Here is a 20,689-nt window from a genome sequence, read left to right on the forward strand (position 1 = left end):
ACCATTTATAGCCTTTTTCTGTAAAATAAAAAAGAGCATGTATTCTGTTTCCTTTTTTTTTTTTACTAACCTGGATGTATCCATTTTGTGGTACAGGCGGGGAGGGACAGATCACAGGAACACAAGTAGGTAGAACTCCTCCCCACTCTCCATTAGCCTTACAAATCCTCTTTTTCCCCCCCTGAATCATGTACCCTGTCTCACAGCTGTAAGCCACCACTGCTCCAAAACTGTAGTTACTTCCTCTGACATACCCTCGATCGATACTTTCAGGTTTGGAGCATCTCACAGGCACACAGCCAATCTCAAATGGCGAAGGCTCCCACGTCCCCCCTAACAAGCATCGGAGCGTGGCGGTGGTGTTTAGCATGAAACCTTCTTCACATTTATAGCTCACTTCAGTGTTGCTAGCATATTTGGGCTTGTTGACTGAATCTAAAATAGCATGGGGAAACTCAGGCGGGCGTAGGCAAAAGTTTGCGATGCAGCGAGGGACTTCCATGCCATCAGGGGGCACCCACACACCCTGAGCACTGCACACCATCTTTGAGTTGTTGCTAGCAGTGTATCCGTCAGTGCAGTAGTAGCTAGCTGTGTCTCCAAACAGCATGTGGGTTTCATGGGGCACAGCGTGGTCGATAGCAGGGGGTGGTCCGCAAGAGCGAGGGACGCACTGCAGAAAGCCGTCACTCCACTGACCCGAGGGTAGGCACTCCCTGGTTCCTGGGCCAATCAACGTGTACCTACAAACCACAAAAGAAGGCAAAGTAGGGACTTTATTTCTATAAGAGAACCTTGCAGAACAAAATATTTACACCACTCAGAATCTCTCCCATAAATTTACAAGCATTTACCTCAATGTTTCTACAAGTATAGTGTTTCATGTAGTATTTGTTATATAGAAAATTATTTTTATTTTCTTTTAAAATTTTTGGGTTGTATAGCCCTCCCTGGGTCAGCATTTTGTTAGCAACCTTTAGAGTTGCAAATATTTTGGGGTTGGTGTCCTACAGCTGCGAACATCAAACGTCTGCAATTTTGTATGTCAAACAGCTCAAATACAAATAAATTTAGAGGAGTGTCTAAAATCACTGATTTGCACTCAGACTAAAATCATTTAATGTTTTTTTTTTTTCTATTTTTTCCCAAACTCTCAATTTAATTTATATATAGTCTTTGAGTGTGATATTCTAAAAAAAAATAGTATAAACTTCGATTTAATCTACAGTGTAGATCAAATCATTTGAGAGTCTGCATTCCACTGTATCTCTGGTTAGATGCTTAGCGCTGTAGTCTTGCCAGAAGGTGAACCTCCAACCACATCTTAAGTCTTTTGCAGGCTCTACGCGATTTTCTTTAAGCATTGATCTTGAATTAGCCCTATCCATTTTCTACTTTTCTGTAACCATAACAGTCAAAATGGCGGATGCAACAGAACAATATTTCAATCATACCCTTTATTATGCCCTAAATTAACCTAATATGTTGTTAAAATCTAGGGCTTACTTTGAAAAATAATACAAAATACAAACATTTTCCGGAGCAACATATATATATATATATATATATATATATATATATATATATATATATGTATGTATATATTATTTAGATTCATAAAATATTTTGAAAACATATTTTCCATCGACCTACAATGATCTATTTTATGTTGATCTATGATATGAATTCCTGATGAAACCCAATGAGGTCTGGTTTTTACCATGTCAGAGTATTAAGAAACATAAGAGATCCAAATATTAGAAGTCACTATATGTATGGTATAGATGTGACATTGGACAGTTTATGCACTCCTTGTTTCTTGACCAGGAACATTTAACCTTTGAATGTTTGAATTTGAGCTAACTGATTGACATTTACCCTTCTTTGCAGATGTAGTGAACTTTGTTTCCCACTTCATAGTTTTCTCCATCAATCACTGCATCTTTAAGCGCCGGGGGCTCACTGCAAAGGATGCTGACACATTGAGGGATGGGTCGGCTCCACTCGCCTGTCGCTTCACAAACCACCTCCATGGAGCCCTGTGGTCTTTGCAACAACATAGTTCTGAGTATAGATGTTTGTTTTCACAGATGCACAAATTATATATCTGTTTTTTTTGCTCCAAAAAAAAGTATATACAGTATGCGTAATTCACCCATACCTGTATCCCTCAACACATGTGTATTGAACAGTAGAGAGGTAGGTGGTTGTTTCAAGGATGTAGTTTGCATGCTCCACGAATGGAGGCCCCCCGCAGGTCACTGGGTAACAGACAGGCGGCGTCCCGCTCCATCTCAGAGTGGAGAGACACTGGAACTCATAAGGGATCTGAGGCAGGAAGCCCTTTTTACAGCTGAGAGGGGAAAATGACATATTTTTTATTTATATTATACAAATGAAACTCACTTTTGACAGAATGATACCCGGTTAGATGCGAATGGTACCTGAAAGTCACCTTGCTTCCAAAGGTAAAGTTGTTTCCAGTCATAACAGAGTTTTCCGGAACAGTTGGAGTCGGGCAAGATAGAGCTACAGAGGAAGAATGGAACATTATTAAAACCTGCTGCTTTTATTAAACAGAAAGCAAAGTTTAATGTAGCAGTGAAGCAACTTTTATGTTAAGATAAACAAGCCTCTCCTTGCACCGTAAATGTTTCATTAGACTTGCTTTCTTCAAGACGTCTCCTGCTATTTATGCACCGCAACATTTTAAACTTACAGTAAGAAGCATAAAGAGCAGAGCTGCTGTAGCTTACAGTAGGGTGGAGCTTAGAGGCTAAACAACATTTTTTTTTTTTGCAAAAGGTGATATAAACAGAGGTTAATACAAGTCCAAGATGTTAAGTCAAACAGAGACCTTTTCTTCAGAGTTTTTGTTGATGTTATTGTTCTTAAAAATTAAAGTAATGACTGCATATCGAAACGTTTTTGCACATGTAATGTGAAGCAGTCAAAAAATGTCCTTAATGAACAAGGTTGGTGTTTAATGCCAAGATAGAGGCAGTGTAGTGTCATGGCAGAAGGACGAAAACAAAGCTGCTTCTGCAATCATGATGCAGGAAATTCAAATAATCCAGACAGAAAAGGAAGACCTCTGTGCATCTTTCACTCTTTATCTGTACCATCTTCCTTTGTATAATACATTTATTAAACATCTCACTTTTCCCAAATTTTTCACATAATTTCCCTCCAAATCATAGCTGGAAAACAGGGTGTTCATTGTTACATATCACACTAGCTGAAAGATAATTTTACCTCTTAAACAACAGTTAATAAATGAAATACATATAAGTCTATGAACCAATGTGTGTGATTGAGTCTGTAACTGTAAATCTGAAAGCTTTATAACAGAGAGGGGCAATACAACAATTTAAGTGCCTCACATTTACAGGCATCATGAAAATATCCTAAATCTTTTGAAAGGTGACATTTTTGTGGTTTCCTGGTGACAAAACTCTAGTTTAATCCCTGCTGATATATTTCAAAAGAAACCTTTAAGCACGGTAAACCCACCTTATGTGAGTCAGTGGAGAAAAGCAAAGTTCATGCCCCGCATAAACATTAAATTATAGGCTGTTTAGATCATGTTAGGGTTTCATTACAGCGTATTTCCCTTTGGTCCAACAATTTAATTCAGATATAGTTGGGGCTCTCATTTAAAGTCTGAGCAAATCCTTTGACAAGAAGAAAAAGCTGCATACTTGTATTTAATTTAATTTCTTCTCTAATTATTCACAGGTGTCCCATTATTAGGGACCTCAATAAACAGTTTTGTTTCCAAAGCAGATCAGTACAGACAATGCTGAGGGGGCACCTACTGACATTTAATTAAAAAATAACTCTAAAAATTGAAGTGAAATCATTTGTGTTATTTCAAATGATTTCACTTCAATTTTTAGAGTTATTTTTTAAAAGCCCATCTAGGGACAAGTGCTGCGAATTAGCTGTTGCTATTGCACCATGATACAAACATGGGAATGCTGATTCATTCAGTTTGTCTATGTAAATGTGTGTCTGTCCCTATCAAATAAACTTTAATAATCTCGAGGAAGAACACCCCCCCCCCAAAACAAAATACATATTTGCATTTAGTTTGATAGGCCTTCTAGTCATCACCCTAATCATTAACTCCCGCCACAGACTTTAGTGCAAAATGACTTCCACTCACATTGATATATCTAAGGGATACCTGCTGCTCTTGAAGCTTTTTTTTTGTTTACTTTGGTTGTCTGTTGTCTATTTTTTGCTGTTGTCATGTTCTCTGATTTCTTTCCATCTCGTCACAAGTAAATTTCTCCACTGTGAGATCAGTAAAGTCAATCAATCAATCAATCTATCATACAGGTGTGGAAGCAGACTTCTAGGAGTTACTGTATATCTTGTTTTGTTTTATTTTCTCTCTTTTCATGCACTCTTTCTTGTCTCTATCTTTCACCTCTTTCTCTCTCCCCTCCCTCTCCGTCTCCGTTGTATATGATTTTTCACCCTAAATCATTTTCAATAAAGTTTCATATTCAATCATGAAGCAGAACCTTATGGCAACAGTGCCATCAGGTGCCATAAGATTTGCATTTACTGCCCTCATCTAGCTCTGAGACATCTATTCCCAGAGCTATATTGGCAAAACAGGACAGAAAAAAGTCCAAACTATAACTGGGATACTCCAATGCATTAATATTACTTCCAGTTTCAAGACACATGTTAGCAAAATTAAATGAAACCCCACTCTCTTAGACATATGAAGGATTTTAGGCTTCATTGAAGAAATGTTAGTCTTGTGAAGTGAAAAATAGAAGAAATGTTTGAAAGGCTGAGCTCTCACCTCTGCAGTAAGGAACAGGATTGTCCCACGTTCCTGAATCCAGGCAGTGGATTTGCGAAGAGCCAATCAGCTCATAGCCGTTATCGCAGTAATACGCCACTGCACTGCCCATCAGAAAGCTGCTGCTATCTCTGTAACCGAACTCTGGAGAGCCAGGGTTCTGGCACTTAACTGGCTCTGTAAACACATCATCGTTGTGCTCATTTGGAGAAGAATCACTTAAGAAGTCACAGAGTAACATGTGAAAAGTGCTGTAGAGCTTTATTTAGTCGTGAATGTTTTAAATATTCCACCATAAGGAATGATTCCAGGCTGTTAGAGTATGTTTTTGTACAATAACTCATCTCTCAATTCAAAAGCAGAGAGCTGTGGCTCCTTGTTACCTGTGCAGTTTTTGCCGTCTCCAGTGTACGGATGAATGCATGTGCAGGTGTACGAGCCGTCCGTGTTCTGGCATCTGGCATGAGCGTCACAGTCAGATCCCAGAGCACACTCATCCACATCTGAACACAAAGAAAGAAAGAAAGGCAGGCTGCAGCTGCTATTTTGGTTGTTTTTTTCTCAGTTTCATTGCCAGCATTAGCTTAAACATTGAATCTTTACCCAGACAGGCCGGTGGATGACCTCCCCACTTGCCGCTGTTGCTGCAGTGCACCTTGGCGTCTCCCAGCAGGTAAAAGCCATCATTGCACTGATAGACCACAGAGCTTCCAGTATGGAAATCTGAACCCTGGTAGAAGCCATGCTCCAGAGGACGAGGAGGTCCACAGGATACCTCTAGGTGATGCACGGAGAGGGAAATAAACAGAAACATTGCATAAGTTCAACTTTCACCTAAATTAATTGGTCATTAGAATCATTATTATCATTTTAAAAAGTAGTTGAAGGCAGTGGTGGAAAGTAACTAATTACATTTACGTGATTACTGAACTGAACACTTTTGTTGAGTACCTTTACTTTATTTGAGTCATTTTTTGGAGGGCGTACTTATAACTTTCACTTCACTACATTTGAATGTAAAATATTTTATTTTCTAGTCCACTATATTTCTAGGAAGCTGCCAGTTACTTGTTCCTTTTGTTTTCAAGTAATAATCAAAATAGCTGTCCTTATTTTTTGGCCCATTTTTTATGCATGAGTTCTTTACAAATGATGTAAAATTTGTTGCAGTGTGGTTCTATGCAGTAATGCATCAGGTGGTTTCTGAAAGTTACAAGGCTTTTTAAAATGACTCTACAGATATACAATTTTATTAGTATTTTTGAATACTTAAATACTTTTAAATGCATGTACTTTTGAATACTTAAGTATTTTCAAAGGTAAGTACCTCATTACTTTAACTTGAGTAGATGTTTGACTTGTAACTTTTATTGTAGTTGAGATTTGACTGAGTATCAATACTTTTACCCAAGTAGGCCTACTACTGTTGAGTATTTGAGCGTCAATCTGTCTTACTTCAATAGGATGTTCTCTTGTGTTTCCAATTTTGAAGAGTGTCTGAAAGCCACGAATCTCTTTTTTATGTTATACTAAGTTTTATTAGAGAGACAAATAAAATCATTAGCAACTGTGATAGTTTTTTTGTTTAAAAAGTTAGACATTGATTATACCGCTGCCGTTACTTGAAATGTAACGCAGCGCGGTGCTCCAACTTTATCAACCAAAGCTACATTTCATGAGTGCTCTCTCTCTCTGCAGCAGGGAGAGAATTTTCCTGCTTATTATGTGCGAGAATAAAGACATTATGTACTTGAGTTAGAAGCTCCTCACATCATCTTAACACTGCCAGCTGGCGTCCCACATGTTCTTCTTCACTTGATGCTTTATTTGCTGTTTTTCAAGAAGACTTTAACATCTGTTTAATTCTATTGGAAACTATATTTTACTTAAAATACTATATTTTACTTACGTAAAGTTGCATAACGATGTAATGGTGCCAAAAATTTATCTTAAACCTACCTAATGCTAGTTTGACTGACCGGACCTTATTTATACCCCAACACATGGCAGATTTCAGCATGATGGTGAGCCTTTTAAACACGACACCAATAGCAAAGCAGACAGTGGTACTTTTAATTACTATGTTAATAACTGTATAGTTTGTTAGATGGTTGGTAAAAAATACACTCATATAATATGTTTCAAACCGCAATAAAGATCTTAAAAGAACAATGTATTTGAGTATTTTATTTTTTACACTACGACTTGGAATTATGGGTAATCCAGAGCGTAGATTAAAACCATAACCGTTTAGACAATTTGTTAGCAACGATGGATACCAAAAAGAGGTACAATGATGAAATGATGAAGTGTGTATGTATGGGGCACATTTCGGGTTGGTTGTCTGCGGCGGCAGGGTGGTTGGGGCGGGGGGACGTCACCGGAGTGAGGGGTTTTCGATGGGTGTTGTACTTCATTTGGGGCACACCCAGATAATGTTGCTTGTTGTTGATTATGTTGCTATTGTTGTGTCGTTACGCCATTGTAGCAGCCATTAGGAAACCTAAACCTGAGTTGTGGACCTTAGGCTAGAGCAATTTAGAGTTGCCGATTTTAATTTGTTTGTTAAACCAGACTGTAATGCTTAGGATCCCTGATTGATACTTACATATATTGTATGCATTGTATGTATAAATGTCCCAACAGTGTCTAATCTAATGTGTTTTGTTTATTCAGTTTTTTTTAAGTTAAAAAAAGAACAATTTATAAGTATGATGTCAAAAACTTTAATTTGAGATTATGTGAACAAATGTACCGGTACTTTAGGATCCAAAGCCATTTCAGGTGTAACATCACCACTATAGGGAGCCAGAAGTAGAGGCATTTAGTTTCAGGGCTTACTTTCACAGCTTGGAAGAGGGTGGCTCCACTCTCCTTTGTTCTGACACTGCAGCACTGGCTCCCCCACCAGGTAAAATCCAGGATCGCAGGAAAGGTGCACCTGAGCACCAGGGCTCACCTCTACACTGGAGGCATGCAGATGGGGCATAGCGCTCTCCAACCTGGGACAATCTGGATAAACAAAAAACATTAATATGAAACTTTCAAAAAGTAAACAAAACTTTTAAGCAGGTGTTGAATCTCTCTTACCAGCACAGAAAATGCTATTGAGGTTAACTTTGACTCGGCCTGCAACCCCATTAAGAAAATCAGGCCAAGCCAGGACATTTCCTCTATGGGTCACATGGGAAGCCGGACAGCTGCTGGCCAGAACCTTAATCTGTTTATTAACATAAAATATGGATATCATTGGAGATAATTCAAAGATATAAAACATGCACCTTTGTACTTGAGTCAATTTGCCTAAGTATAATCTAATTTTTGACAATGTTAACTCCAAGCACTGACCAACTAACAATGATAATGGAATCAGTGGTGTTAACTTGGACAGAGAAAAAAGATATCAACCTGTTGTGGAGTCAGGACACGATCCCAGATGTTGAGCTGACTGATGGATCCAACAAAAGACTCAACAGGGTTGAAGCCCTCGCCTCTCTGATCCTGATCCTGACCTAAAACCAGAACCCCTCCACCTGCAGAACAATTTTAGCACCAAGGTTAATGACTTCACAAACACCTTCCCCGAATAAAGGAGACAAAAAGAAAACGCCTCTAGTCCAAGCTGAGGATAGCACTACACCTGGGATAGTGGTGCCGACTGACAGGCTTTTGCCTCCATCTGAGGGCTTCCCATTGATGTAAATCCTCCAGTCTCCATCCCAGCTCCTCCATGATACACCAATGTGATACCACTGACCGGTGTTAACAGCTGGGCAATCCGTAATCCGCTCCTTACCGTTCACATACAGTACCCACCTGCAAATCAGATTAAGGAATGAAACAGCTGTTGATTATAAACACTTAAGTGAACAAAGAGTTTAACTTTAATTTTCTTTTTTCTGGCGTTTCTGACCCATTGTAGTCTATCAAAAGGAAAGCATTGTCGCTCCCTTCTACAGCGTAGGACAAGGGCGTGCCATAATTATTGGTGTCTGTTGACTTCATCCAGAAGGTACAGGTGATTTCTGTCAGCGCTGGCATTACTCCATCCATCATCACATAACTGTGGATACCAGACACCTCAAAGTCCAGGTTGAAGGCAGAGGACATCTCTGGGAGGACACATCAGGAAATTATCAAACCATTTCTGTAAGATGTATATTTTAAACTAACGTTCTTCTTGCAAGCCAAAGATAAATGCATGTGTAACCCAGTGTTAAAACACACAGTGTGCTTCCAAAACAACAAAGCTGCTAAAACATTAATTTAAAGGTATAGTTGAGGATATTTTTTTTGGGTGGATCATCAAAATAAGTGGTCCTCCTTCTTATTGTCAATCATTCTGGTGATATGTTTGCATAATGACATCCTACATGCACATCCCCATTTTAACTTACCCGGGGAGTGCGTACAGGGTTGAGCATGTCCTTTTTTTATTTTAAAGTGAAGAGGGCTGGTCTTTTTAAAAATTCGCAAAAATCCTCCACTATACCTTTAAAATCTATAAGAGAGACTTTTTAAAATATCTACAAATGTGTAACTTTACTGAGACAACATTCCCATCGTTTCCCAAACACCCACAAGAATTAGTAACAAGCAATATACTAGATGACCCTCTCAGATAGGGGTCCATTGTAAAAACATACCACCATCCCTCACAGGTTGCAAGTGCCTAGTTCAACCCCACAGCTTGCACTAACTCCACACTGCTCCCCGTGCGCCCCACAGTAGCAGCCTACTGCTCCCCAAGGGGATGGATCAAATGCAAAGAGTGAATTTCCCCATAGTGGGACAATAAAGGTCCAAAACTATAAAGGATTTGTCAGAAATTACAAAAGTTAAACTCCAAACAGGTGTATTATGTAATAATTTGGAGTCCTACCCTTAGATTTACATTTAAACACTTTGCAAATCCATGTTTTAAGATTTGTAGTTCCTAACTCCAGGTCTCATTGAAATAAAAAGACTAAAACCCATCAAAACCTTCTCAAAGAAATAATGCAAAAAATAAAATACTATCTAAAACATAAAGATTGTTTTATTCAACCCAAAAGCATTGAGAAATAGTTTGGGGGCAGATCTCCTTACTACTTGTGTGACATTTTATTTCTTTCTCTCAATGCCTTTTACTGTCCAGAATTCCTTGTGCCGCTGGTTTTTCTTTCCTCCTTTTCGTCCCCTGATTGTTATTACTCTACATATTACTCTAACTCATATATGTGCAAATGCAAACATCCCAATGTAAAATTAAAAAACTGTTAATTAAAAAGATGTTGGAAAAAGAACCCCAATATATATATATATATATATATATATATATATATATATATATATATATTTTAAACTGTAAAATAACAATAACAAAAATGGGCTTTAGGGCTACGGTATCTCTAGGACAGAACCACAAAATGACATAATGCATTTTAAACCACTCTAACGAGAGATAACTCTAAGTCAGCAGCCAGACCGTTGAGGCAACAAAGCATGATGTTTGTAAGGGGAATGTTTCTCAGGGTAGAAAATTTAATTACTTTCTACTTTTACACAGAACATCAGCAGATGTACTAAATTAATTGTATCAATATAGAAAAGTTTAATCTTCAGGAATAAAATCTGAAAATGATTATGTATAAAAAAATAAGACGTTCTGCTGCTTCCATTCACAGCGGCCATGTTTTACTCAATAACTACCTGGCTTGTTTATCTAATGTAGGCTATTCTAGTTGTATAGTTACTAGATAGAAGTGCTGGAATAAACTAGTACACTTATAAATATGTGTATTTGTTAAAACTATAATAGAAATTAGAGTGTCTTTATGACTGCTGTCAGAATCTATGCCTTTTGAAGATTAGGGTTTGTGGGAATTAACCACCGCTATGAGTTAGAGACATACAGGGTTTACTGCAGGGTGCTTTTAAATCCCCGGGTAGGGTGACAGTCTGATAGGTTTTTCAAGCCGTTTGTTTCAGGTAACCTTTATCACTGGACAACTGAACAAATAAATCTACCTCTTAGGTGCCTGTGTGCAATTTGGAGACTTTGTTAGACCAAGATGATTATTAATCTACTTTGCTTGAACTGTATGTAAAGTCATATATAATTTCATTGTTTTTCAGCAAATCTGAGCTGTGAGCTTGGCTGCTTCCAAGATTTAGTTTTTACTTATATTTTTACTTTATCGTAAATTATAAAAATGTAATAAAATAAAAGCCTAAAAAAACAGAAAAGTAAAGTTTCTTATATTTCATGTTGTGTTTTCTTTTCTGCAGTTGCCATGGTAATTTGGCATCTGTCTCATACAGTAGTACCTGTCTCACACCTGGATCCGTTGAACCCAGGGAGGCAGCGGCAGGTGTAGGACCCCTTGCCGTCAAAGCAGCTTGCTCCGTTCACACAGGGGTTAGGGGTGCACTCGTCCACGTCCACCTCGCACAGCCAGCCTCGAAAACCCTCTGCACACTCACACCTGAGCCAGGTGGGAGGAGATAAAGATGCACAACAGATTTGTTTTGAATAAAGTCCTCCTTAGTTTTTGTAAGCATAAATGCAAACTTTCTATCAACCGTTTTGTTCTTACCTGAAACTATTAACGCCATCTATGCATGAGCCACCGTTGAGACAAGGAGAGCTGTTGCATTCATCTATGTTGATCTCGCAGTCATCCCCAGAGAAACCCACAGCACAGTTACAGCTGTAACCTCCTGTCAGGTTTTCACACACGCCTCCGTTCAAACATGGGCTGGACAGACACTCGTTGATTTCCAGCTCACATCGAGAGCCTGTGGAACGCGTGACAGTTATGACACAAAGCCTCTCCTTTTTTTTTTTTTAACCACCACTTTAACAATCAAAATATAGGAAATAATCTACAATTATTGGCCGGGTTTATTAAAATCATACTTTCTGATTAGCAAGAAACTGCAAATGTTTTTTTTTTTTTAATTCAAGGATGGTTTCTGGAGCAATAAGAAACTTTACAAATTGAAAACAAAAAAAGACTAGCTGGATGCTCTTAAGACATATTTACTACTAACCTGTGAAGCCCTCAGCACAGCTGCAGGTGAACTTATTGACTTCGTCCACACACAGCCCCTCATTCAAACAGGGGGAGGACATGCACTCGTTTACCTCATCCTCACACAGTGAGCCTAAATCAGACAAACAGAAAGTCTTTCATAGCCTTTAAAGTTACAGTGACTCTTCAGTGCAGTAATAGCAAGATCACTGATTTTCTACCTAAGAAGCCAGGCTTGCATTGACACTGGAAGTCTCCAGTCCCATCAACGCACAGGCCACTGTTCTGGCAGGGGGCGGAGTCACACTCATTTATGTTGACTTCACACTTTGCACCTGAGAGAGAAATATTAGTGGATGATGCTGATGGTTTCATAACGACGATGTACAACAACGCCGCGGTTTACCTGTGAAGCCAGCCATACAGGTGCAGACGTAGCCTGCTCCTACCTCCTCGCATGTTCCCTCATTCTGACAGGGATTCAGAAAACACTCATGGAAAACCTGCAGGAAGAGAATTTAGAGTTTCATTTAAAGGCAACTTATGTTTGTTACTGTTTCCCTATGCTGACATATCTGAATATTTTAAAATTGTCATACCCCATCACACTTTTCTGCATTGATTTTCTTGCCATATACACACACACACACAGATGTTTTGCTAAATCAAGCTTCAGCAGCTCCTCTCTTTGACCCCCAGCGGTGGCAGAGGCAGTAATATAATCATTTCAGATGAACTGGATCAGAGACAGACTGTTCAGTGGACCCTAGGGAGCAGGGTTGGGAAACACTGGCTTATGCAATTGTATCTCAAGCAAACTTCGACTTTCTGGGGCTTGCAAAAATAGACTCTACCACACCAAAAATCTGTGCTACTGCTGCTGTTAGAGTTTGAATACATTATACACAAATTACTAGAATTATGTCAACGTGGCTGATGCCAGGTTAGGTTCTTTTATGTTGTTTTTAATTTTTCAACACCTGCATAGGTTATCTGCAATGCACATCTGCAAGGCATTTCAAAAGAAATTCTGTGATAACTAGCACTGCAAAGAACATACACAATAACTCATCCAGATATCCAACAGCAGTTATTATAAAAAAAAAAATTTATGGTCTTTCTCAATTAGCCTCATTTTTTTTTTTTTTTTTGGGGGGGGGGGGGGATTTTGTAATACAAATATAATTCACACTGAAGTGTAACTTTTAACAATAGAGTTTTCTTTAAAGCACATGGTCATATAAAAAACATATATAAGATCTAGTTTTTTCCCCCTAAAGCTGAATCAGATATCGGGCTCTAGATACATTTTATGTCGTAGAAATATACATAGAAGTTGCACACTGATTTGAAAACATTGCTAAAAAATGTCTTCAAATAAGTGTATTCCACCTAATTTTAGTAGGTAAATAAGATAATATTCCAATGAAATGAGTTTTCATCTCTTAGAATAAGATAATTGGATATTATACACTTGAAATCAGACAATGCAATTGCTTTTTTATCATTTTAAATGCAAATTGTCTTATTGCATTGGCAGAATATCTGACTTATCTGCTTGATTTAAGAAAGATGCACTTATTTCAAGAAAAAAAATATTCAGATTTCCATTTTTGCAGTGCATGTTGGATCCATGGCTGATTTAAATGCAGAAAATAAATAAATAAAATGATACAATGAAATGAAATGAACATTACAACTTCAGATAAGTAATTCATCATAATACAAGACTGCATCTTATGCAACAGGCAAGCTTTTATAGAATTGACAGAACTAGATATTTCCCAATATGCCCTGATTTGCTTGACCCTAAACATGTTTTATTCTAGATAAACCCATCCAGGCGGCAGAGTGAAAGCAGATTTTAAACAAATGAATAATCACCTGACTGCTGACTTCGTATTCCTCGCTGACCTCCACTTTTGGAGCATCGGTTACACTCTCCTCCTTAGCCAGAAAGCTTGAGCCAAAACCTATACAATGACATGGAGAGAACAGAGGATGTAAGCAGAAAGAAGTCTATCAAAAGCCACTTCATGGCTTTTGATAGACTTGTGAAAGTAAAATCTGTTGGGCTCTTTTTGGCATCAAGACAATTATTCTTATTGCCACATTGCCAGACAGGACACTGTAAAAAAAAAAAAAAAAAAAAAGTCATGAAGATTTAGATTTTAATAAAACTTATTGCATTAGGGCAAAAGTCAGAGCCTCCTTTAATCCACTGGGATCAACTCCTTTTCATGCAGGAAATCTACAGAGCTACAAGAGAAATAACTTTTCATTAGCTATAGTCCTGGCAGAAATAGGCCTGTAGTTATATTCATAACTGGCACTTTACTCTAACCACTGTTCATTCTTGCACTTAGGCATGCAGTGTGGTTTATTTCTATTGCTTCACAGCAATAAAAGCCTTATTATTACCATGTCCCCTAATCCTCCTCAGCAATCCTGTTTCCAACTGGATTGAGCTGTCAAGAGACAGATCAGCCACCACACAAGTGGTGTTAGACATGGGAAAGACTCCCACTAAGCAGTTCCTGCACAGCAATGTCAACATTTATTGACCTGGCCTACCAAGAGTTAATATAACTCACATGTAGGCCTAACTCTGTGGAACTAGTTTAACCCACTGAACTTACAGCACTAATCCTTTTCTCTTCAAATTCAGATGTCTATAAACAATACCATTATAACCATAATGACGGTGCCATTATTACAATTAAAACAATTATTTCAATAATTAGATTAATCAAACCATGTTGTGCATGGAAGAAGATTAGAGACATTAAAAAGACGACCACTGGAAAAAGGGGTTTTTGAAATATGATAATTCTCAGAATACTGACTTTAATCTCAGAATTAGGAGTCAAATTACATAGAAATCGACCGACAAACCTAATATTAAAAGTAGTCGGAGTTTCCTGAGAATAATTCTTAGATTAAATAATTCTGATAATAAGTTCATAATTCTGAGAATAAAGCCAGAGTTCCAAGATTAAAAAATACAATTTTTATCAAGTGAGAGTGCTGAGATTAAAGTCAGACTGCCTCTTTGGTTTTATATAGGCAAGGCAATTCATTAGTAGCACAATTCAGTACATGGACAAAAAAGTGCTTTACATGAATTAGATGATAAAATAGAAGAAAAATAAATTCAGAATACAAGCAAAAACATTTGTAAAACATTCGGACAATAAAAAAGCAGAATAAAAGCAAACAGGTAGAGAAGAAAATAAGTCATTTGGACCTCAACTTTAAACTAATAATACCTCAGTTAGGAGTTTAACTTCAACAGTCAAAGGCAATTCTAAACAAATTGGTTTTTAACCTTGACTAAAAAAGAACTCAGGTTTTCAGCACTTTTGTTACAGATAATGGGAGAAATTTAGAGGCCTTTTTTATGGCCCTAATCCCCCTCTGTAATCATGGCTTTTGACCAATTATCTGGTATAAAAAAATGCACATTTTAAAAGGAACTCTCAAACTCTTTGCGTGATAAAATATATAATAATTAAAAAAAAACTAACCAAAATACAAGAACAAATAAGGATCTTCAAAAAAAAAAAATCAAAAACACATGCCTGAGGATATTTTAAAATAGTCATGCAATGAGAAACAAAAGCAAAACGATTTCCAGTCGGCCTACTGCTCAGGAAGAGATTGGTCACAAAGTTAAACAGTTTTGGGAGCTCAATCTTATTTTATGAAGGCATTTTTCATGCACTGAAGGAACTAAAATAAAATATCTGGCCATAATGACGCTGGTACAGATGGAGGAAGAAAGAGAAAGCCTGACACCATCCTGATTGTGAAATACTGTTCAGGCAGCTTTCAGCTGGTGTTTTACTCTGAATGGGATTATTGTATGTAAAACAATTGAAAGCAGCATCAGGACAGAAGATAACTTTATGCAAAAAATATTAAATAAATCACTTAAGAAATGAGCCAGGAAGAGGCATGAAACATATTACCAAATAAGCTATACAATGGCTGAACCAAACAAGTAATTGCTTTGACTGCCATTCAAAAGCCCCAATTTTAATCGATACAAAGATAAACCATCAGTTCCTATGCATATAATAAACAAAAACAAGCATTTCTGGATATTAAATGACTGAAACAAATATGGCTTAATGATTTTCCAAAAAAGCCCCCGAAAGAATCAATTCCATCATACATGGCAAAATAAGTAAAGATTTAAGATTTGACAGTGTTGCAGAAAAAAAACCCTTTCAGGCCTGGATCACTTACTTGAGCAGTGCTGTATGCTGGATGCCCCGATTATTGTGGTGGTTCCATAGAAGGGACAGGAGAGGCAGTAGGAGCGCCCATGGTCGGGCTGGTAGTAATCTCTTGGACAAGGGTAGCAGGGAACCAGACCAGTGCGAGAAAAATGACCCGCATTGCAGGGAACTGAGGAGATATCAGAGGAGGATGGAAAAAGGAGTGAACAATAAAATTCATGGTTATTAGAAATAAAAGGGAAAAGTACATTAAAGCCTAATGTGGACACTCATAAATCATATAGAACCTTATGGCAATAGTCATACTGGTCTGCTTGTGAAAGCAAAGCTGATGAGCTGTCAGCTAGCTTTTGGACATTTTGTTATTATTATCATTTCAGTTCTTTTTCCATCCACATTAGAAACAAAAAATAAGTCCCGCTCTATATAATTAAAGATGATAAAGCTACAGTATTATCAGTCTGCTTCACCTCCACACTCAGCCTCATCCACTGCTCCTCTGGTGACGGTGGAAGTCCCACCAGGACAGGCTAAACATTTCCTGGCACCATAACCAGGCTGGAAGTGACCCAGTGGACAGGACTCACAGATCTCCAGCCCATTCAGAGAGTGACTGCCGGGTTTACATTGCCCTGCAGACACACACATATCACAGCACCAACAAAACTTAAAAAAACTTTACTTTAAACATGTGAGGAAAATTATTAGAACGAAACATTTTGCTGCTGAAGGATAAACCAAAATGCATAGGCTTAAGAGTATTGCCATCAATGAAACACACCTTTGCACTCGCTGACGCTGCGGGAGTGCAGATAGGCTGTAGATGTTCCTTCAGGGCAGGACTTGCACTCCAGCTGACCTTCCTGGTCTTGGTAGGACCCAAGCCAGCAGCTCTCACACTCATTATGTTCCAGAGAAAAATATGTTCCCACTGGACATTGGACTGCAGAGAAAAAAAATTCTACACTTAGTGACACCTTTGGTCGTGTTAATGCTATGTGCATAAATTTTATTTTATTTAACTTAAATATATTATTTTTTTAATCTTACCACACATTCTGCCTTTGAGCACAGAGCCTGGCCTGCAGAACAGGGAGGCCTTTTTGCTCTCAAGTGATCTGGGATCAGCAATGATCATCTCTGAGGATAAGTGGTAACTGGACAATGGCTGTTTCGCCAAGGTCCGTTTCAACCGATTGGTGAGCTGTTCTAGAGTACGCAAAAGCCTCTTCTGATTGGCCACTTCCACTGAGTCGTTCCTCGACAGAGGCAGAGGGATGCTTGCTGGGGGAATGGGCAAAGATTAATGCGTTGACATAAAGAGACCACTGGAGAAAAAAACGAACAAATGAGTGTTTTGTAGTGTTATTTCTGGGTTTCAGCTCTGTTTTTCCCAGCATTGAGACCACCAAATTATCTCCTGGATCTCCACAATGCTTTTAATACCAATGGAGAAACTAAAAAGTGGGTTTTTCTAAAGGCATGGGAGGTTTCTGCATCCTCACCATCAGTTTCAGTCTCTCTAATGAAGGCTGGGAAGAGGAATTGGGTGTTATCATGGTAGTTTTATAAGCAGAATGAGAGATTACTGTTATCATGCTTTAGCAAGTGTAGTCTAAAACAGCCATCATCAACTCAAGATCCAATAAATATTATTAATTAATATTTAAATCAAAATATAAATTGGATTAGCACTTTGACAATTAAATTATTGCACAAGGTTTTTCTCCATCTCCTTCTGATTAAGTACAACACTAGAGGCTTTCTTAAACAGCGCAGCAAAGACAGTTTGCTTTTAAATGTGTGCTTTAAACACTCAGTGCAGCTCGGTCTCAGCTACTAGTCAGTTTGTATAGATAGAAGGAGTGCGTCTTCTCCACCCTTTTTCATGGGGAGGTTAGGGGAACGCTGGTATCTAAATGCAAGGAGCATGAATGTGGTTATTTATATCCTTTGCTTCACTTTATAACTATGTAATCTAAAAACTGAATCATCTATTAGCATGGGTTATTCATTGCAGCTACACGGTGTGATCCATTTGCTGCGAGGGATCTGGGTCACACATTTTAGAAAAACTGCTCATCCTATACCAGATTTCTTCATGCAACACCCAGAAACAAAACAGTGAGAAGGCTAACCTGCTGCATGGCGCCTAAAGAGGAGTGTACCCATGCAGACCACCCACAGTCCTCCATATTCTTTGTTAATTCCTATTTGTGTTGTTGCTAATCTAGTTGCTGTACAGGGCATCCAGAAACACTGAGTATTATTCTACCTGTGATGTTGAAATAAATTTGGATCTTGTGGTCTCTGGTTGGACCTCTGATCTTTCTGTGCCTCTTGCTGCGGTGATGAGGTCTCGCGCTGCTTTCCTGCTGACGACTCGGGAGCTGCCTGGTCCCTGTGACGAAGCCTGACTCAAAGTAGGCATAGTCCTGTGCACCCTGAGAGCCCCAGTTGTTGGCCCACCCGCCTGGTGCTGTTGTTATAAGCAATAAAGTCATAACTGTTCACTGAAATTGCAAATTAAACATTTTAACACTAGAGGGATCACCTACCAATAGAATATCCATTCTCATAGTCATAGTTGTACTCTAGACAGTGACCCTGAGACATGACCTCCAGCTTACAGGTGATTTCATCGCTGCTACAAATGTTTGGAAGCTAAAGAGAAGGGGAGGGAGCACAGTTAAGCAGGCTGCATGTATGTTTCATAGTGTGTATGCATTGCTCCTTACCATGCTTCCCAGTTTAGCATTAAAATCACCAGCAAACGACTTGATGAGGTCTGCATCATCACATCGAGATGCTTTAAACAGCATCTCAAAGGGCTTATACCCATTATTGGCTATACGGTTCACTGAAACAGAAACAAAAAAAAAGAAGAATATGCGGTATTTCATTTTATAACAGAGATTTGACTATAAATCCCTTCTGAGGTCAGAAAACAAATTCCAGAAGCATTTGTGCACTCACATGAGCAGTCTGGTCTGTCTGAAGAGTAAGCCGGCTCCCAAACTCCATTGTAGGCACAGAAATAGCTGTGCACTGCATCTTGAGCGAAGCTGTATCCTTCTTTACACTGCAGAGTACAATTAACTCCATCCTCTTCTTCAATGCAGATGAACTCTCCATTCACCGGGACGTACGGCTGATCACAAGTCATCCCTGGGCGAGACGAAAACACAACAGGATATATCAATAACACATCATGCAGGTGCAGCCAGCGTCTTTTGATGCACCTCAGTACATTTTTATTTCTGATTATTTTGACTTAAGTGCATACACAGAATCATATAACCAACCCTTAGCTTCTTAGGAAATCAAAATAGTACTTAAAGCCAATAAAAAATTATTTTAGTATTGATATTTAAATCTGGAACGTATAAGTAGGCAGTATACAGTGTGCCGGATCCTCATTAACAAATATATCAGCTCCTCAGTTGCCTCTGGTCCAGTGTGAAGTCTCCTTGGAAGCCATGTCTTCATCTGGTGTTGGATGTGTATTTAAGTTCAAAGTTAGGGCAGCTATTCACCAGGTCATTTTAAAGACTCATATGTCTTTATATTTCAACAAGCTTCATGGGGGGTTTATTTTCCAGCAGGACTTGACACATGCCCTCAAATTATTAGTAAAAATAAACCGATATCAGCTTTTATAATAGCATTACTGTTGTTGGATGACCAGAAAATCCACCTGATCCTAAAGCCCACCTAGAATCTAAGGCATATTAACAATGTAAGCAATAAGCAATGAGCACAAGCTAAAGAGAACTATTTTAGATGTATATAAAAGCAGCCTAACCTTCCTCACCTCTTCAGTTCTGCCACAGGCTGATTACCTTCATAACAAAACAACCAGGGTTTGAGTTTATGAACTAAATTGTACATTAAACATTTTTTTAATCGGCATAGATTTATATATATAAAATATTTTCAGTAGTCTTATGTGATAATTGCTAAATATTTTGAATAACTTGACTTTCCACTGGTATGATTATTAAAAATAACATCTTTAATTATATATATGTAATAAATTGTTATAACTTTGACTATGGGTGTCATTTTGTGATTTGAGTTACTCAAAACATTAGCTTTACAGTGGGATATATTTCACTATATTTCACTATTTTTTTATATTCCCTTTTTTGGTGTTTGGTCATTTTTTATCTCATCAGAGTGCTTTTCTGTTGATATTTGTGTACCCTCTAAAAAAAACATAAATATGGTTGTTTCTAGGTGAAAAAAATAAAGCAATATTTTTAATATCTATTTAAATAAAAAATGGAATAAAATGAAAAAAAAAAAAAAAAAAAAATCAATTGCCCTCTTACTGACTCAGAATACCCGTCTCACCTTGAACAGTTATGGTGAGGTTGCAGACGCGTTTGTTTCCTGCTGCATCAGTTGCAGTGTACTGGACCACAGTTTCTCCTACTGGGAACAGGAAGCCTGGTTTATGGCTGCTGGTCACAGTAAGGCGACCACCTGTGGACAAAAAAAGTGGTTGAAAGGGAAGAAAAATGAAGTAAAGAATTGATCTTAGAACTGAACCAAATCACTGTGACGGTATTCAGTATCCCCATGAACAAAAACAAACCACAACA

General features: G+C 38.1%; 1 protein-coding gene across 2 annotated transcripts in view; it reads right to left on the minus strand.

Moving 5' to 3' along the window:
* svep1 (sushi, von Willebrand factor type A, EGF and pentraxin domain containing 1) overlaps window positions 1-20,689 on the minus strand; it is a 116,559-nt gene that overhangs the window by 13,427 nt on the left and 82,443 nt on the right. For both annotated transcript variants that reach the window (XM_015403312.1, XM_015403311.1), the window contains exons 11-37: window positions 20,439-20,570; window positions 19,059-19,250; window positions 18,821-18,942; window positions 18,641-18,746; window positions 18,358-18,561; window positions 17,133-17,366; window positions 16,864-17,025; window positions 16,553-16,714; window positions 16,090-16,251; window positions 13,723-13,811; window positions 12,245-12,341; window positions 12,060-12,173; window positions 11,858-11,971; window positions 11,401-11,602; window positions 11,132-11,289; window positions 8,736-8,934; window positions 8,463-8,638; window positions 8,231-8,355; window positions 7,913-8,042; window positions 7,664-7,834; window positions 5,426-5,599; window positions 5,206-5,325; window positions 4,823-4,999; window positions 2,445-2,529; window positions 2,162-2,353; window positions 1,879-2,046; window positions 71-743 (exon numbers count right to left, since the gene is read on the minus strand). In XM_015403312.1, coding sequence (XP_015258798.1) covers window positions 71-743; window positions 1,879-2,046; window positions 2,162-2,353; window positions 2,445-2,529; window positions 4,823-4,999; window positions 5,206-5,325; window positions 5,426-5,599; window positions 7,664-7,834; window positions 7,913-8,042; window positions 8,231-8,355; window positions 8,463-8,638; window positions 8,736-8,934; window positions 11,132-11,289; window positions 11,401-11,602; window positions 11,858-11,971; window positions 12,060-12,173; window positions 12,245-12,341; window positions 13,723-13,811; window positions 16,090-16,251; window positions 16,553-16,714; window positions 16,864-17,025; window positions 17,133-17,366; window positions 18,358-18,561; window positions 18,641-18,746; window positions 18,821-18,942; window positions 19,059-19,250; window positions 20,439-20,570 — 4,640 coding nt within the window. The remainder of the gene's footprint in view (window positions 1-70; window positions 744-1,878; window positions 2,047-2,161; window positions 2,354-2,444; window positions 2,530-4,822; window positions 5,000-5,205; window positions 5,326-5,425; window positions 5,600-7,663; window positions 7,835-7,912; window positions 8,043-8,230; window positions 8,356-8,462; window positions 8,639-8,735; window positions 8,935-11,131; window positions 11,290-11,400; window positions 11,603-11,857; window positions 11,972-12,059; window positions 12,174-12,244; window positions 12,342-13,722; window positions 13,812-16,089; window positions 16,252-16,552; window positions 16,715-16,863; window positions 17,026-17,132; window positions 17,367-18,357; window positions 18,562-18,640; window positions 18,747-18,820; window positions 18,943-19,058; window positions 19,251-20,438; window positions 20,571-20,689) is intronic.

This window comes from Cyprinodon variegatus, unplaced genomic scaffold (genome assembly GCF_000732505.1).
Source record: "Cyprinodon variegatus isolate N-32 unplaced genomic scaffold, C_variegatus-1.0 Scaffold1479, whole genome shotgun sequence".
Taxonomy (NCBI): domain Eukaryota; kingdom Metazoa; phylum Chordata; class Actinopteri; order Cyprinodontiformes; family Cyprinodontidae; genus Cyprinodon; species Cyprinodon variegatus.